At 38.8% G+C, this 15,956-nt stretch overlaps 1 protein-coding gene across 2 annotated transcripts in view; it reads left to right on the forward strand.

The window, feature by feature from the left end:
• The window catches only part of VPS8 (VPS8 subunit of CORVET complex), a 274,516-nt gene that overhangs the window by 25,458 nt on the left and 233,102 nt on the right, over positions 1-15,956 (forward strand). For both annotated transcript variants that reach the window (XM_008266588.4, XM_070072435.1), the window contains exons 5-7: positions 1,736-1,829; positions 5,634-5,666; positions 6,613-6,667. In XM_008266588.4, the coding sequence (XP_008264810.1) occupies positions 1,736-1,829; positions 5,634-5,666; positions 6,613-6,667 (182 nt within the window). The remainder of the gene's footprint in view (positions 1-1,735; positions 1,830-5,633; positions 5,667-6,612; positions 6,668-15,956) is intronic.

Below are 15,956 nucleotides of genomic sequence, written 5' to 3' on the forward strand. Positions count from 1 at the left end.
AATAAATACATAAAATAAATAAATGAAAGTATTCATGTAAATCACAGTTGTGTTTGGTTGTGATATTTGATATTTAAAATGTGAATATCTCTGTAGTACAACATGATCTGTTGAAGTTTGCTTGCGAAGTAGAAAGTCTACTTGTATAGAATAATGTGCTTAATAGATCCTAAAGACTTTGACACTGTTGAGGGAGAAGATGAAAAGGTAGATGCCATGAATACAGTCTTCTGAACCACTAATAAGAATCTGTCAGAATAGTCGGGGACTCCCAGAAACAGTATAGCCTTGAGGGAGCAGAAAGCAAACCTGGCACAGTGTGTGTGGTGCAAACATGGAGCTCGATTTACCTCAGCACCCTTTTGTTCCCTGCGCTCCCTGCCCAAGGTCAGCTCCTGCATTCCTTTATTCGCTTGGAGTGGCTTCAGAGGAGAATCACAAAGATGATTAAAGATTTGGGAAAAAGACTTCTAACCCTAAATAACTTCACTTTTGGCTGCTTTTCGCCTTCCAAATTCTTGGAGAGAACATGAAAAGGAAAGAGAAATGGAGGATCCATAATATAAGCACTTTATTGAATTCATGTGTAACTTTAACATTGATAAAGTTATCTGTGTATTGTTCCTCTTAAATTTTGCCTGTATCAGTGCTGTCTCCTTTAGGTTGTCATCTCTTGTGTGACAGGAGCCATTGCTAGTTGTGTTAAGTTATTCAATCCTGTGTCTTACAAATAGATAACTTAAATGTTTTTGATGATTTGGTCACCACTGGCCTAAAAGTTGTCTTGCAGCCTATGTGATGAGGTCAGAATTTGTGTGGCATCAGTCTGGAGCCTGCTTACCACTTTGACCTAATCTCTCGGTCCCCCAGTCCATGCCTTTTGTGTGCTCACTGTTCTGCAGACCTGCTGTGCACCTTTACATCTTCAGGCTCTGCTTGTACTTTTTGCCTGACAGACTTGCAATCATCCATCAAGGCCTAATGTGGAATCTTCTCTTTTCTATAGCTCCTCCTGACATCCCCCAAATAAACAAGATTGAACACTTCTGCTTTTGCATATATATATAGTACTTGATTTGTATTTTTAGTCTTTCAACTGTCCTTTAACAGTTACTTATAAGTCCTTCTAGCCGGGCTCTGAGATCCTTGACAATGGGAATTATGACTTATTTTTGTATCCTCAGAGCATTTTTATAGTCTATGGAGTAGATGCTCAATAATGCATGGTAAAGTTTAAAAATTATTTTTTGTATGATGATAAGTAAGTGAAAGGAAGCATTGGTAGGAGCAACAGAGGGAGTAGTGAGTAGGAGACTTGAGAAGATAGTTGAGAAATGAGGGAGGTCATAGACAGCAAGTGGACAGGAGTAGGAAGGCAGGTGGAGGTAATGCAAACATGTAGGGAGGAGGAGTGTTCTGTAGGCAACCTTCTAGAGAACAGTAGAACCTATAGCTGTATTACTTAAGTTAGGCAAGGAATAGTGTGCATCAGTGAAAAAGGAGTGGTGATTTTACTCATTTTTCCCACTTGTGCTTCTATGAGGTTTAAGTTGGGTTTAGTGCAGCATCTTAGTGTGGGAGTCTTAGATTCTTTATATCCATTTTAAAATACAGCCAACTAATTACATATAGTGTCTTTTTCTGCTTTTCTTATATTTATGTTTTCTTCTTTCAAAGAATTGGAACCTGCCTTTTCATTTTTTAAATCTGTTTTTAAACATTTTCCTTTTTTTAGGAAGAAAAAATTACCTGATTCTTTTTCACTCCATGGATCTGTTATGCGACATTCCCTTTTGAAGGGAATTTCTGCCCAGATAGTGTCTGCAGCTGTAAGTATTTTATTCTTCCCCCCAGCTTTATAACCTGCAATGGCATAATGAAGTAGGAATGAGCATAAAACAAAGCACAGCTCTTCCCTTGGCCCGAGGCTTAAGAAAAATAGAATCTGGCTTTCATGGGTTTTGTGTGATTATTTTTGACTCATAAGACAGGGCTACACATCTTGACATAGAAATTAGTGCAGCCATGAATATAAAGGTCTGCTCAGAGTCTCGGGTGTGCCTAAATGAAATATGGCAGCAAGCCTAAAAGAAACACTATCTGCCTTTTCTTTAAGTTCCTTTTCAGTTCAGTTGCCATCTTGTGTATTTGGTTGGGGTAGAGTGCTTGTTATTTTAGCCTTTTTATATGAGAAATGATTGATCAGAATCTCTTACAATGGAGTGATTTTTCTGTAATTTATTAAAGTATTTTTCATGTCCCTTTTTTCATTGATTCTTACAGCTTTGCAGTAGGTAAAGCCATATCTTAGTTTACAAAGGAGAAGATAGGCTCAGAGAGGTCATCTTGTCTTACATCATTCTGTTAAGGAGGTAGCAGAGCAATTACTCAAAATCGGGGTTTCTGGCTCCCAGCTCTACAACCTCTTTGTTGTGAAATGAAGGTGGTATTGGTGAGCGTGGCTAGTACATAATGGCTGGAATGAAGTATCTGTGGCCTTTTTTGAAAATGATTATGAGCACTGGGTTAATGTAAAAAAAATTTAATAGTCCTTGAAGAGAACGGACACCGATCAGACTTTTCCCTTGATCTCAAGGCTCCTAGTTTTATGTAGTCTTTTAATTCTAGTTTTTTGAGTTCAATGTATAGATCTTGTGTGTAATAAGAACAGTAGTCATAATGACAGGTTCATACCTCACAAATCTGGTGTGTTTTTATGTTTTTTTCATGGAGTTTAATTTGTATTTTTTGTACAAGAAAGAAAGGTTTTGCTTTTCCAGAAGGGCCAGTGATTGATATAGCAGTGGCATTATGACACCACAATTGCATTGCAGCTTTCAAGCTTATCCAAGAAAGCTGTTGTTGCAGATACCAAAGGAAAAAGTCACTGTGGACAACTGGTGTATCCTGACCCAGCTCATATATCATGAAGTCAATTTAAATAGAAAGATGGTCAAGCAATGGAGGAAACCCGGGCAATTGTCCTTCCTCTTTTAGGTGGAGAGTAACTCATATTTGTTAGAATGGGAACCACCTGTTGAGGATTATATTTCCATGACGTTTTCTGAATTTAATCCTTATGTAGGTGATGAAATTCATTCCTTTCAAAATCAAGATGAACCAGAACAGTCATTTGACCCACCTGTGTAGTTTTAAAAATATTTTGAATAATGGAGACTGAACTAAAACTCAGACACTGAACAATGATTAGATAAATCTGTTATTTAAAAGGGTTTCTCCTCCCTCATGCAGAGGAGGGGAAAATTCTAATAAATCCCAGAGTGTTTGCATTCTGTTCTTATTTCATTGCTATGGCTGAGCTCCTTTGGTATGTTAAAATGAAAACTGCTTTTCCTGTGACAGTCATCATATGGTGCCTTCCTAATTTTGGATTACCAGCTCAATTTAAGTTGCATGCTTCTCTGTGATGGTTGGTTTATTAACATGTAAAGCTAGTTACATTTTTGGGTATTTCTCCCGAACAGTTGTTCAATAGTGCCTTCAGCCATGTGACTAGCTATGTTATTGGGGATGCTTAGAACCTTGATCAACACAGCTTGGAGGCCATGCCTGGAAAACATTTAGGAGAGATGAAATTTTTAGAGTTGTGAACCACATTGTTTAATTTTAGGATCCTTTTCAAAGTAATGTGACATGTGGCTATATTTTAAATTAATTTGAATGAACTTCTTAAGCATCTTTTTTATTTTTATGACCAACCTTAAGATACTAGAGGTACCTTAGCGCAATTTTTTTTTTTTTTTTTTTTTTTTTTCCAAAACGTGTCCAATGCATGAGAATCCCCTGGGGTGTTGGTTAAAATACAGATTCTTGGGAATGACTGCAGACCTACTGAATTGGAATCTGTAGTAGTGTAGGGTAGGGATTTGCATTTTAACAGGCATCCTGGTCTTTGTAATGCAGTCTGGGTTTTGAGAAGCACTACCCTAAGATTCTGCAACACCAGTACTAAAATTCTGTAATCTCTAAAATACTTCCCACATCTGTGGTTTTTTAGCTTTTGAAGTCAGGTGACTCCTGATTTCATTATTCTGGTTCATTTTGAGTATAGTTTATGTTCTTCATCTGCTGTCTCATTCCTCTTTTTCCCTGTCCAGGACACAAATCAATCATTATCAAATATTTATTGCATGCCGCTTAATTGCCAAGCACTATATTGGGTATGCTTTACATGCGGGTGCACACACACACACACACACACACACCAAGTTGAGTATATGCTTCTATCCAGAACATTGGATATAATGGCTGCCTTGGTAATTGTTCTTTCACATTTTCTGTGCACTGCAGTGTAAGTTTAAGTTATTTCCTGGGAATCTCTGTAAAATTGGATAAATAGATCCTGCCTACTTAGTGATTATAATAACAGACCACATTGACAGGGACATAGGGAAGAAGATGTATAGGAGTGATATAACAGGCCTGCGAGCTGAAAGTTCAAAGTTTGAGACATTGCTGAGTAACCTTGGGCAAGTTGGTTAAGGTCTTCAAAATTTTTGTTTTATTGATCTGGAAAATCAAATGCTGCCTTTCTTATCTCTCCATGTTTGAGAATCAAATAGTGTAATATATGAGGGTACTTCAAAAAGTTCATGGAAAAGTAGAATTAAAAGATAAGTGAGCTGGTGTTGTGGTTTAGTGAGTAAGGCTGCCGCCTGCAACACTGTTATCCCATATGGGCACTGGTTTGTGTCCCACCTGCACTACTTTAGATCCAGCTGCCTGTTAATGGCCTGGGAAAAGCAGCAAAAGATGACCCAAGTGCTTGGGCCCCTGCTACCCATGTGGGAGACCTGGAAGAAGCTCCTGGCTTCTGGTTTTGGCTTGACCCACCCCTGGCTGTTGTGGCCATCTGTGGAGTGAACCAGTGGAAGATCTCTGTCTCTTCCTCTTTCTTTTTAACTCGGACATGCATGTAAGGAAGGGGACTTCAGAAAGTTCATAGAAATGAGTATTATGAAGCAGCTATGTTTGGATCTCAAAATATTTTGCACTGAAGTAAATTTGTCTTTTAATTCTATTTTCTGTGACATTTTTTATGAATACTCTGCAATGTATGTGAAAGCTCTTTGTTGCTAGCATGCTGTATCACTGCAGGCTGTTGTTACTATTTAAGGCTATTTAAGCGTTAAATAAATACTCTTACATTGCCTTAATGTGCCCTGCTGGAGTTTTATCTCAGGGTTATTGGATAACCTGCCATGGAAGAAGCTCCTAACTAGCACTGGAATGTCTTTAACACATGCTCCTTTTCCTCAGATCTTTATGTGTGCCTACCATTTTGGCCACATAGTTCATATGGTTTAGTCACATTGTAGAGAGTGGAACCTCTTTCTTTTCTTGTTTTCTTTTACATTTCCATTTATAATCAGTACCCTTCCTGAAGCATCTGTTACAGTTAGGAAAATTAAATGATCCATTTTCATGCTCCTTGTATTTTGTTGATATGTACAACTTTTATAATTTCTCTTAGTTGGGGGCAAAAATGAAGGTTCCACCTCTTTTCTAAGTTGATGTGGATCAAAGTATGTGTAAAGAGAGTCTTATTCCACTTTATTTTAAAATGAGAGGATCTTTTCCAATACTTTTTTTTTCCCTTAAATTTCACTTAGGACAAAGTAGATGCTGGCTTGCCTACAGCAATTGTAAGTATATTTTAACCTCTTAGAGGTAAGCGTTTTATTTGATTGGGTTTTCTTAGATTTATTTTTATGATGTTCAAAGTTATTATATAAATTATGTTAATAAATTCATAAGTAATTTTACTGCCAGTAATCGAGCTTGAAATTTGTCCATGTTGAGTGTTTTCTTCTTAAATTGTTTCTCTTTAGGCTTTTGTTTGAGAAAAAGATGATGGAATAATGATTAGCCTTTTCTGGGTTTATTTGTATGTGGAACCATCCTGCCCAAGTAAATTTGCTCCTTCTGTGATTTGGCCTCCCTTCTGTTACAGGGGATGGGAAACAGCATTCAGTAAAATCACTTTGTGGTAAATTGTATATAGAACAGTTCTGGGGTCCATTGCCAAGCCTGCCAAGTAGTAAATCTGTGGTGTGACTGTAGAGAACAGGGGATATTGAAAGCACACTAATGCTTGCTTTTCTGTTCTGCCTCCAGCTGCCTCCTGTAGCTTTCTTATTAGTCAGTCATTTGGTGAGGAAATGGGCTGAGTTTTGAGCATTTCTGGTGCCTGTTGGCTCCTGCGGATAAACTGGAGAAGAGCATTCTCTTCCCTTCCCCACCTCTTGTTAGAGGCTCTTGCTGGGTACAATGAGTGCCTTTTACTTTGTCTGGACCTTTTTTTTTTTTTTTTGAGTTGTTTTAGAGGAAGCTGAGTGGCATGTTTTGGCCTATAATGTTGAACATATGATATTTTGATAGTATTTCCCTTCCAGTAAATTTGAGGGATTCTCAGAAATACAATGTCCTGAGTTTCATTTCCCGTTTTGCTTCCTAGATGAAATTCTCCATATTTATAATAGTTGGTATGTCATCTGGTGCAGAGAGGAAGGAAGGCCAACAGATTCAGCTCTGATTATTTCAAGATCCTCGATGTAATGTCTGAAAATATCATCTTCCTTTTGTTTTCAGGCAGTGTCCAGTCTCATAGCGGTGGGAACATCTCATGGATTGGCTTTAATATTTGGTAAATTTTCTAATTACTTTCTTGTTTTTAGGTAGTAAGTAGGTTTTAGAATGTCCTTTAATCACACTTTACATTGTGAGCTTTGTTATCTTAAACTAGAAAAACTTGAAAAGTAGCCGTCAGAATATTTATAGCTAAAAGTTACTGGACTCACAGTTTCTTTTTGCTGCTCACCGCAAGTTTTATTTTCATCTTTATGAATTAGCCATCATATGTATTAACTCTCTGTGGCCCTAGATGTAAAAAGAATAAAGTTGAAAAGAACCTTGGGTTGTCATCTTGTCCGCTTCCTTGGTGGTGGTGGTGGCGGCGGCAATGGCCGTGGTGATTGAGCCTTCTCAGTCACCTCCCAGTCATGGGTGGTTTTCTAGAATAGCTGCAGGGAAAGGGGTTCCCTGGGCAGGTGCTGTAGTTTTCAGGACCTCTCACTGACAGTAAGCTACTTTTCATTTCTATTGTAAACCCTTCTGCACTGAAAGTGTTTTAGCCCCCAATCCCATTATTTTCTTGGCAAAGAAGAGAATTTAAGTAGTTTTTATTTGTATGGTAGAAAGTATTTTTTTTTTCATTTTTTTCCTGCCTGAGACTAACTAGTTTTGTTAATCCTTCCTTTTTTTTTTATTTTTATTTTTGACAGGCAGAGTTAGACAGTGAGAGAGAGAGAGAGCGAGAGAGAGAGAGAAAGGTCTTCCTTTTCCATTGGTTCACCCCCCAAAACGGCACCAATCCGAAGCCAGGAGCCAGGTGCTTCCTCCTGGTCTCCCATGCAGGTGCAGGGCCCAAGCACTTGGGCCATCCTCCACTGCCTTCCCGGGCCACAGCAGAGAGCTGGACTGGAAGAGGAACAACCAGGACAGAATCCAGCGCCCCATCCAGGACTAGAACCCTGGATGCCGGCGCCACAGGTGGAGGATTAGCCAAGTGAGCCATGGCGCCGGCCAATCCTTCACATACTGAAGTATGTGAGCAGAGTGTTTTGTGTTGTTTCTTCATTAAAAATTTGTAGAAAATGATTTTCCACCAGTTTCTGTGTTATATTCTGGATCTTAACACTTCATCTCTTTTAAATGCAGTTCCTGACAATAGTGTAGAGAATATTTTAGAAAGATTACTTGAGAAGTTTTTCATAACAGAACCCCAGTGCAGGCTGTTTGGAGCCTTGCATCTTTAGTTACCATGTGAGTGGTATATATAGTTATTTCCCATTTTTTAATTATTTTACTTCCTGTTTATAAATTTTCTGTTATGCTAAAAGATTTATTTATGATTTGTTTGTAACACCTGATCTTTTCAAAGGTGATGGATTTAAATAATAGAGATTTCTTGTTTGGGGACCAGAAGAATGGTAACAAAGATATAATATTCCTCAAGGAACTTAGAATTGAGACTTTAAATAATATTTTTTTTTCTGACCATATAATTGGTGTGTATTCATAGTAGAAAATTTAGAAAATGTAGATGAGAAAAAAGTCAGAGATATCAAATACCAATTTCTGTCTTCCATCCAAGTATAATCCCTAACAATTCTGTGTAGCCTTTTAGTCTTTTTTCTGTACCTGCATATATCCCCACATGAGATCATGTTAATTTATAGCCTATTTTTCATTATAATAATCATTCCATGTAATTACTTATGTTTGCCTATAACATCATTTTGTAAACAAAAAAAGTGTTCTTTTTCAAAAAAAAGATTTATTGTATTTATTTGAAAGGCAGAGCACCATAGAGAGAGGGAGAAATAGAGAAAGAGATCTTCCATTCACTGACTCACACCCTAAATGGCCACACAGCCTGGGCCAAGGCAAAGCCAGGAGCCTGGTACGCCATTCAGGTCTCTCATGTGTGTAGGCCATCTTGAGCTGTTCTCCCAGGCATGTTAGTAGGGAGCTGGACTGGAAGCAGAGCAACCAGGACTGAAAACAGTGCTCCAATCTGGGATGCTAACATTGCAGGTGGTGGCTTAAGCTGCTGCACCACTGGTACCCATTATTTGTTTTTAATGGCTACATAGTATTATTTTAAATGGATTTGCCATAATTTACTTTACCATTTCCTGCTGTAAGATATTTAGTTTTTTTTTTTCTAAAGAAACAGTAATATGATGAGTGAATATCTTTGTTAGTGCATTTTGGGGCACATGATTATTTTCTTCAGACAGATTCCTAAAGGTGAAGTTGCTTGGGTCAGGACAGGAACATTAATGACTTTTGATGTGCATTGTCTGAGTGCCCTTTAGGAAAGTTTGATGAGCCTGCTGCTTATCAGGTGTTAAGAATGCTTGTTTTCCTGCATGGGCATAATTGATTGGTATTACATTGATAGAGTTTTGGGAAAGGATCTTAAAAAGTTTTTTTTAGTTTAGTCCCCTGATTTGATATATGAGGTGACTTAGGACCAGAGAGATTAAGTTATTTGAACAGAATCAAGGAATACTAGGTCCTAAATCAGTGCATTTCCATGATTCTGAGCAATCCTATCCTACAGAAAAGGAAGCAAATTCCAGGAAATGAAGAAAGGAATAGAAGACCCAAGGTGAACTGAGGCAGGACATGATGTGTGTGTTCCTGTCCTGGCAGAGTTCATGTTGATTGGTTGTTCTCATTTACTACCAGTGCTTATTTTTTTCAACTCTTTCTTTAACTCCCCTTCCTTATCAATAGATTATAAGAACATGTACCTACTTATAATCAAACCCATGTAAGTTTACTGCAAACAAATTTAAATGAACACTTTACAAACTAACAGAAGACTACATTATCTTTTGATGCTGCCTCCTTAATTTCCTTGGACTTGCTTCCTGATTTTTTTAGGCCTCAGCAGCTTGCTTATGGGTATGATGAAATAATAATCTCGAATTACAGACTCATGGAAAGCAAAGTATGCCAAAGTGAACATTTTGAGAAAGATTCATAATATTCTGGTTGTGCTTTGGGTTTTAATGGAGCAGTTAGTAAATTTTACTCATTGTTTGTGGGAAGCAGATGTTTAGACGATGCATTTTAACAAATGGATTAAAAGATGCTTGAAAGCCCAGAAACAAATGGCAGAATAATAACACTGTGAAGTGTCTAGATTAGAGGTCTGGGTTAGATCTGGTTTCTTTTAAATTTCTGTGTTGCTCATAGGAGACAGTGTAACAGGAGAAACTATACTTGTTTAAGTACCATTGGATTCTCTCTGAAAGAGAGGCCCGGTTCATTAAAATAATAATCAATATAAGCTTCTAAAATATAATATATTGCCTATTCTTATGAAATTAGTTAAATGCATTTTTTGTGTATCTTGATTTATACAGGATCTTTAAAGTTCAAATCTTAATCAAGATGTTTCTCTATCCTACGATCCTTAGTTTTTCATATTTCTGGTTGTTAGTATAGTACAGTAGATCATCTTGTGGATATTGTTTTTGTTTCTATCTCACTTAAATATGGATTTACTTGCTGTGGTGTAATTTGAGTAATATATATTTTATTGTTTCCTATAACCAGTACCTGAATATAATAAAAGATACTAGGGATATCAGTTAAATAAATTTAATATCATTTCCATACATAACTAAAGCTTGTCAGCTAAACTCTTGGAATTTTATCTGCCTTTTCTCTGAACTCTTGAACTGATTTCGTGCTATTCTTTCTTTCTTGATCTTTTCTTCATGGATTCAAAAGGAAAAGGTATAGTAATTTTGGTTTGCATGAATGATTCTTTTTCCTTTGACCTTTTTAATTTGAAAAAGAATGCTATCAATTACAATTGATGCTGTCTTACACAATGCTTGTTGGGTAAAAATAGCTAATTGAAAAATTGTTTAAAGTGGGTAACTGAAAAAGTATACATATATGCATATCTTCAATATTTTATTTTAATTTAAAATATACATATTTTCATTTTCCTTCAATCTTTTTTTTTAAAGGTTTATTTACTTGAAAGGCAGTTACAGAGAGAGAGAGAGAAAAACCTTTTATCCACTGGTTCACTTCTCAAATGGCTACAATAGCCTGGGCTGGTCTAAGCCAAAGCCAGGAGCCAGGAACTCCATCTGAATCTCCCACATGGGTGCAGGGGCCCAAGAACTTGTGCTGTCTTCCACTGCTTTCCCAGGCACTTTAGCAGGGAGCTAGGTTGGAAGTGGAGCAGCCAGGACTCAAATCAGTACCCAAATGGGATGTTTAACTCATTGTACTACAGTGCTGTCCCTTCTCCTTGACCTTTTTTTTTTTTTTTTTTTTTTTTGATAGGTAGAGTTATAGACAGTGAGAGAGAGAGAGACAGAGAGAAAGGTCTTCCTTCCTTTGGTTCACTCCCCAAATGGCTGCTACGATCTGAAGCCAGGAGCCAGGTGCTTATCCTGGTCTCCCATGATGATGCAGGGGCCCAAGCACCTGGGCCATCCTCCACTGCCCTCCCGGGCCACAGCAGAGAGCTGGACTGGAAGAGGAGCAACCGGGACTAGTACCTGGTGCCCATATGGGATGCCGGTGCCACAGGCAGAGGATTAACCAAGTGAACCACGGCGCCGGCCCCTCTCCTTAATCTTTTGATGCAGTCCAGCATCAGAGTCCTTTTCTTTGAGCTTATATTTGTCAATTAGAAGTGTTCATCTTTTTTTGACATGAGTCATGTAAATTTTGCAGTTTTAATTTTTTTAAATGAGATAAAAACTTTAGGCAGTTATCAAATCAGTTGATGAGTACAAAATTCTAGATTTTAACAAAATATTCCTTCGATCTTTTATCATTGTTTTTGTCAGTAGCTTATTTCCTGACAGTTTTGAAAGGCAACTTATCTTTACTATATTTTTCTAAGACACTTATTTGGTGTTCATAGAGGCAACAGTTCTTTCTTTTCTACTGTGTCATCAGTTTATAATTCACTATTACAGGGGCATGAGCAGGTTTGGGAATGAATGCAGTTGATGGCCAGTTGGCACTGGGAAGTCAGTGTGCCCTAGTCAGTAGGCTTTATACAGGGAATGTGAACTTTAGTTCTGTCAGTTGGCTAGATGCAAGCTGGGTAAAAGTGCCTCTACTGTTTTATGATCATTAATGAAAAATAATTTTTTAATGATTTATTTATGGGGCCGACATTGTGACGTAGCAAGTTAAGCTGCTGCCTGCAAAGCCAGCATCCCTTATAGGTGCTGATTCAAGTCCTGGCCACACTGCTTCTGATCCAGCTCCCTGCTGTGGTCTGGAAAAGCAGTGGAAGATGGCCCAAGTACTTGGGCCTCTGCTAACCACATAGGAAACATGTTAGAAGCTCCTGGCTTTGGCCTGGCCCAGCCCTGGCCATTAGCCATTTCTGGAGTGAACCAAGGGATGGAAGATCTCCCTCTCTTCCCCTCTCCCCCTCTCCCTCTCTCCCTCTTCCCCTCTCCCACTCTCCCTCCCTCCCTCCCAAAAAATAAATCTTTTTTTCTTTTATTTTTTTAAAATATTTATTTATTTGAAAGGCAGAGTGACAGGAAGAGAGGGAAAGACAGAGATTTTCTATCTACTGATATACTCCCCAAATGCTTGCCACAGCTAGGACTGGGCCAGCCCAAGGCAAGAGCTGAAACTTCATCCAGGTCTCCCGCTTGGGTGGTGAGGGACAAGTACTTACACCATCATCTGCTGCTTTCCCAGGCACATTAGCAGGAAGCGGAATTGCAAGTTGAGTGGCTGGGACTTGGATTGGCACTTCGATATAGGATGCTGGCCTTGCAAGTAATAACTTAACTCACTGTGCCACCACACTGACCTCAACAAATGTTTTCTACAATTTCCTTTCTTCTCCTTTAGTCCTATAGACTACTTAGGATAAGAAAAAAGCAATATAAGGGTACTTTGAAATGTCATTGGAAAAATGGAATTAAAACAGAAGTTCATTTTGGTTCAAAAATTTTTGAAATTCATGCATAAATTTTTTATAATGTGTATTTTCCATGAATATTTTGAAGACTCCTGTGTGCGTGGATTTCAGCATTTTTTTCTTTTAGGATTTATTTATTTATTTGAAAGTCAGAGTTACACGGAGAGAGAAAGAGAGATAGAGAGAGAGAAAGCGAGGTCTTCCATCCGCTTGTTCACTCCCCAATTGGCCACAATAGCGGGAGCTGCACTGATCCGAAGCCAGGAGCCAGGAGCTTCCTCCAGGTCTTCCCATGTGAGTGCAAGGGTCCAAGGACTTGGGCCACCTTCTACTGCTTTCCCAGGCCGTAGCAGAGAGCCGGATCAGAAGTGGAGCAGCCAGGACTTGAACCGGTGCCCATATGGGATGCCGGTAGTGCAGGCTGCAGTTTTACTCGCTATGCCACAGCACCGGCCCCCTCCATAAAATTTTGAAGTACCCCTCTGATTAAATACCAGCAGATTAGAGTTCTAGATATATAATTAAATTTAATCCCTCTTAGGATGGAGATATTTCATTCTTTGACAGTCTCTGGGAAGTGATTAAAACAAACTAGAGGTGAGAAAAATAGAAGATTGGGTTAATTTTGGCATGTGAGAAGAGCAGAAATTCTTGAACTATATTCACATTCAAATTTTAGGGCTAAAATTGTAGACTTTATACATTATTTATGGTTTTTCTTTTTTGAAAGGACTTATTTATTTATTTGGAAGACAGAGCAATAAAGGGAGGGGGGAGAGAAGGAAAACAGGAGAGTGGGAGAAGAGAGTGTATAGTATGCATTTCCCTCTGCAAATGACCATAACAGCCAGGGCCGGGCCAGGCCAAAGCCAGGAGCCAGGAGCTCCACGTCTGGGTCTCCCCTGTGGGTGGCAGGGATCCACACACTTGGGCTGTCTTCTGCTGCTTTCCCAGGTGCATTGGCAGGGTACATTGAGTAGAAGCAGAGCTCAGGATATGCTGAGGAAATCTACCATAAACATTGTATTTTGAAAGATATGTTAGTAAAAGAAATAGATAAAATTCATTACATTGTCAAAAAATATACTTTTTGTGATTTCTGGGCTTCAAATTCCTGTAACTGATAAGCTGTATTATTGTCATTAATGACAGTTTTCATGGATTTGTACTACCTGATAGGTTTTTAATTTTTCATAGGAATTTTGTTATTTCGGCTCCGAGTCGACTTTGTGAAGTTTATAGGGGAAGTGATCATTCCATTTCATATTTCTTGCCCAGGGTCACTGCTTTATAAGGGCATACTACAATTGTGTTTTCAGATAGAGTTTAAAATTCCAACCAAATGTAATTTTAAGTGACTTTGTAAATGAAGCTACATGTACTGTTAATTTAATATCTTTTCCCCAGTATGAGAAAAAGAGACTTCAGAGAGTTGGGGGACAATAGAATTTTTCCTTTTAAATTAATGAGATCAAGAGCATCCTGGACAGAGCTCTGATTTTCATCTTACTTGCTTTTTCTGTTTGGATCCTTTTGTTCTTTCCATGGAGCTACAGAATTTAAGTACTTTGAAAAAGTTTTATGTTTATTTCAGCCAAGTACCTCTTCCGAGAATTGCCTGGAATTAGCTGTTCAGTAGTTTGTTTAGTTATTGTTGTAGAGAAATTTCTCCAGTAAGACTCTGCTGTGTTCTTTCCACAAGATTCTTCCTTTTCTGAATTGAGTCGAAATGATGTAATAGCAAGTTTGTTAATGTAATGCCATAAAGATAGAATGTAGAATGACACAGTGAGAGTTGAAAAAAATCTTTGTGGAGCCTAAGTAGATTACATTTTATGTACTGCCCATTGCCTGTCTCACCATCAATTGCTGCATGTACATGAATGTTATCTACAAATTAGTTTGTGATAGGGTCCCTAACAATGTTTCAGGGACATTGAATTGGCTGTCTGTGTGTATTATCTTGCTCCACTAATCTGTTCCTCTTAGTAACACAATGATGTAATCTGCGGTTTCTGTTTTATAGGTATAGGTAGGGAGGTTAAGAGGAATTAAATAACATTCCTGAAATTACCCAGATGTATAGTTATAGGGCCTTTAACACTCTAGGAGTAGGGATGGGATTAAAGTCCAGGTATCTGGATTGACAGCCATGCTGCCTTATGAAGGGACATTATAAAGGTAACAAGGGGCTGGTGCTGTGGTGTGGCTCAGCCTCTGCTTGTGGTGCCAGAATTGTGTCCCAGCTGCTTCTCTTCTGATCCAGCTCTCTGCTATGGCCTGGAAAAGCAGTGGAAGATGGTCCAAGTCCTTGGGCTCCTGCACCCACATGGGAGACCCAGAAGAAGCTCCTGGCTTCTGGCTTTGGATTAGCCCAGCTCTGGCCGTTGCGGCCATTTGGGGAGTGAGCCAGCGGATGGAAGATCTTTCTCTCTCTGCCTTTCCCTCTCTGTAACATTGCCTCTCAAATAAATAAATAAATATAATCTTTAACAAAAAACAATAAATGCTTTCTAATAAAAAAGGTAACAAATACATTGTAAAAATTAAAAAAAAAATGGAGAATGTCTTCATTAATACAGACCTGTGAGATAATAAACTTAATACATATTTCAGGAATGACTAGATTTCATTATGTGGGAACTACAGGAAAGCACAGTCATGTTTAGATTTTTTTTTTTGAAGATTTATTTATTTACTTGAAAGACAGAGTTACACAGAGAGAGAAGGAGAGGCAGAGAGAGAGAAAGAGGTCTTTCACCTGATGGTTCACTCCCCAATTGGCTGCAGTGGCCGGAGCTGCACCGATCCCAAGCCAGGAGCCAGGAGATTCTTCTGGGTTTCCCAGGGCCCAAGGATTTGAGCCATCTTCTGATGCTTTCCCAGGCTGTAGCAGAGAGCTGGATCGGAAGTGGAGCAGTCGGGGACTCAAAATGGTGCCCATATGGGATGCCAGCACTGAAGGCGGAGGCTTTACCCACTATGCCACAATGCCAGCCTCGATTTTTTTTTTTTTAAGATTTTATGCATTTGAAAGGGTTAAAGAGAGAGAGAAAGAGAGAGAGGTCTTCCATTTGTTGGTTCACTTCCTAGATGGCCGCAACAACCAGGGCTGAGCTAGGCTCAAGCCAGGAGCTTCATCCAGGTCTCCCCCATGAGTGGCAGTGGCCTATGCACTTGGGCCATCTGCTGCTGCTTTTTTCCAGCCATTGACAAGGAGCTGGATCAGAAGTGGAGCAAACGGGACTTGAACCAGCACCCATATTGGATGCTGACATTGCAGGCAGCAGCTTTACCCACTATGCCACAGTGCTAGCCCCCATGTTAGGATTTTTGGTTTAGCAGTTAGATACATCCCTTCCCTTCCCTTCTCTCATTTCTTCTATTTCCGCTGTTTGCTATGTCCTCTTTCTTAATGGTTCCTTTATTTTGTTTTATG

The sequence above is a fragment of the Oryctolagus cuniculus genome, chromosome 4 (assembly GCF_964237555.1).
Source record: "Oryctolagus cuniculus chromosome 4, mOryCun1.1, whole genome shotgun sequence".
In the NCBI taxonomy this organism is placed as follows: domain Eukaryota; kingdom Metazoa; phylum Chordata; class Mammalia; order Lagomorpha; family Leporidae; genus Oryctolagus; species Oryctolagus cuniculus.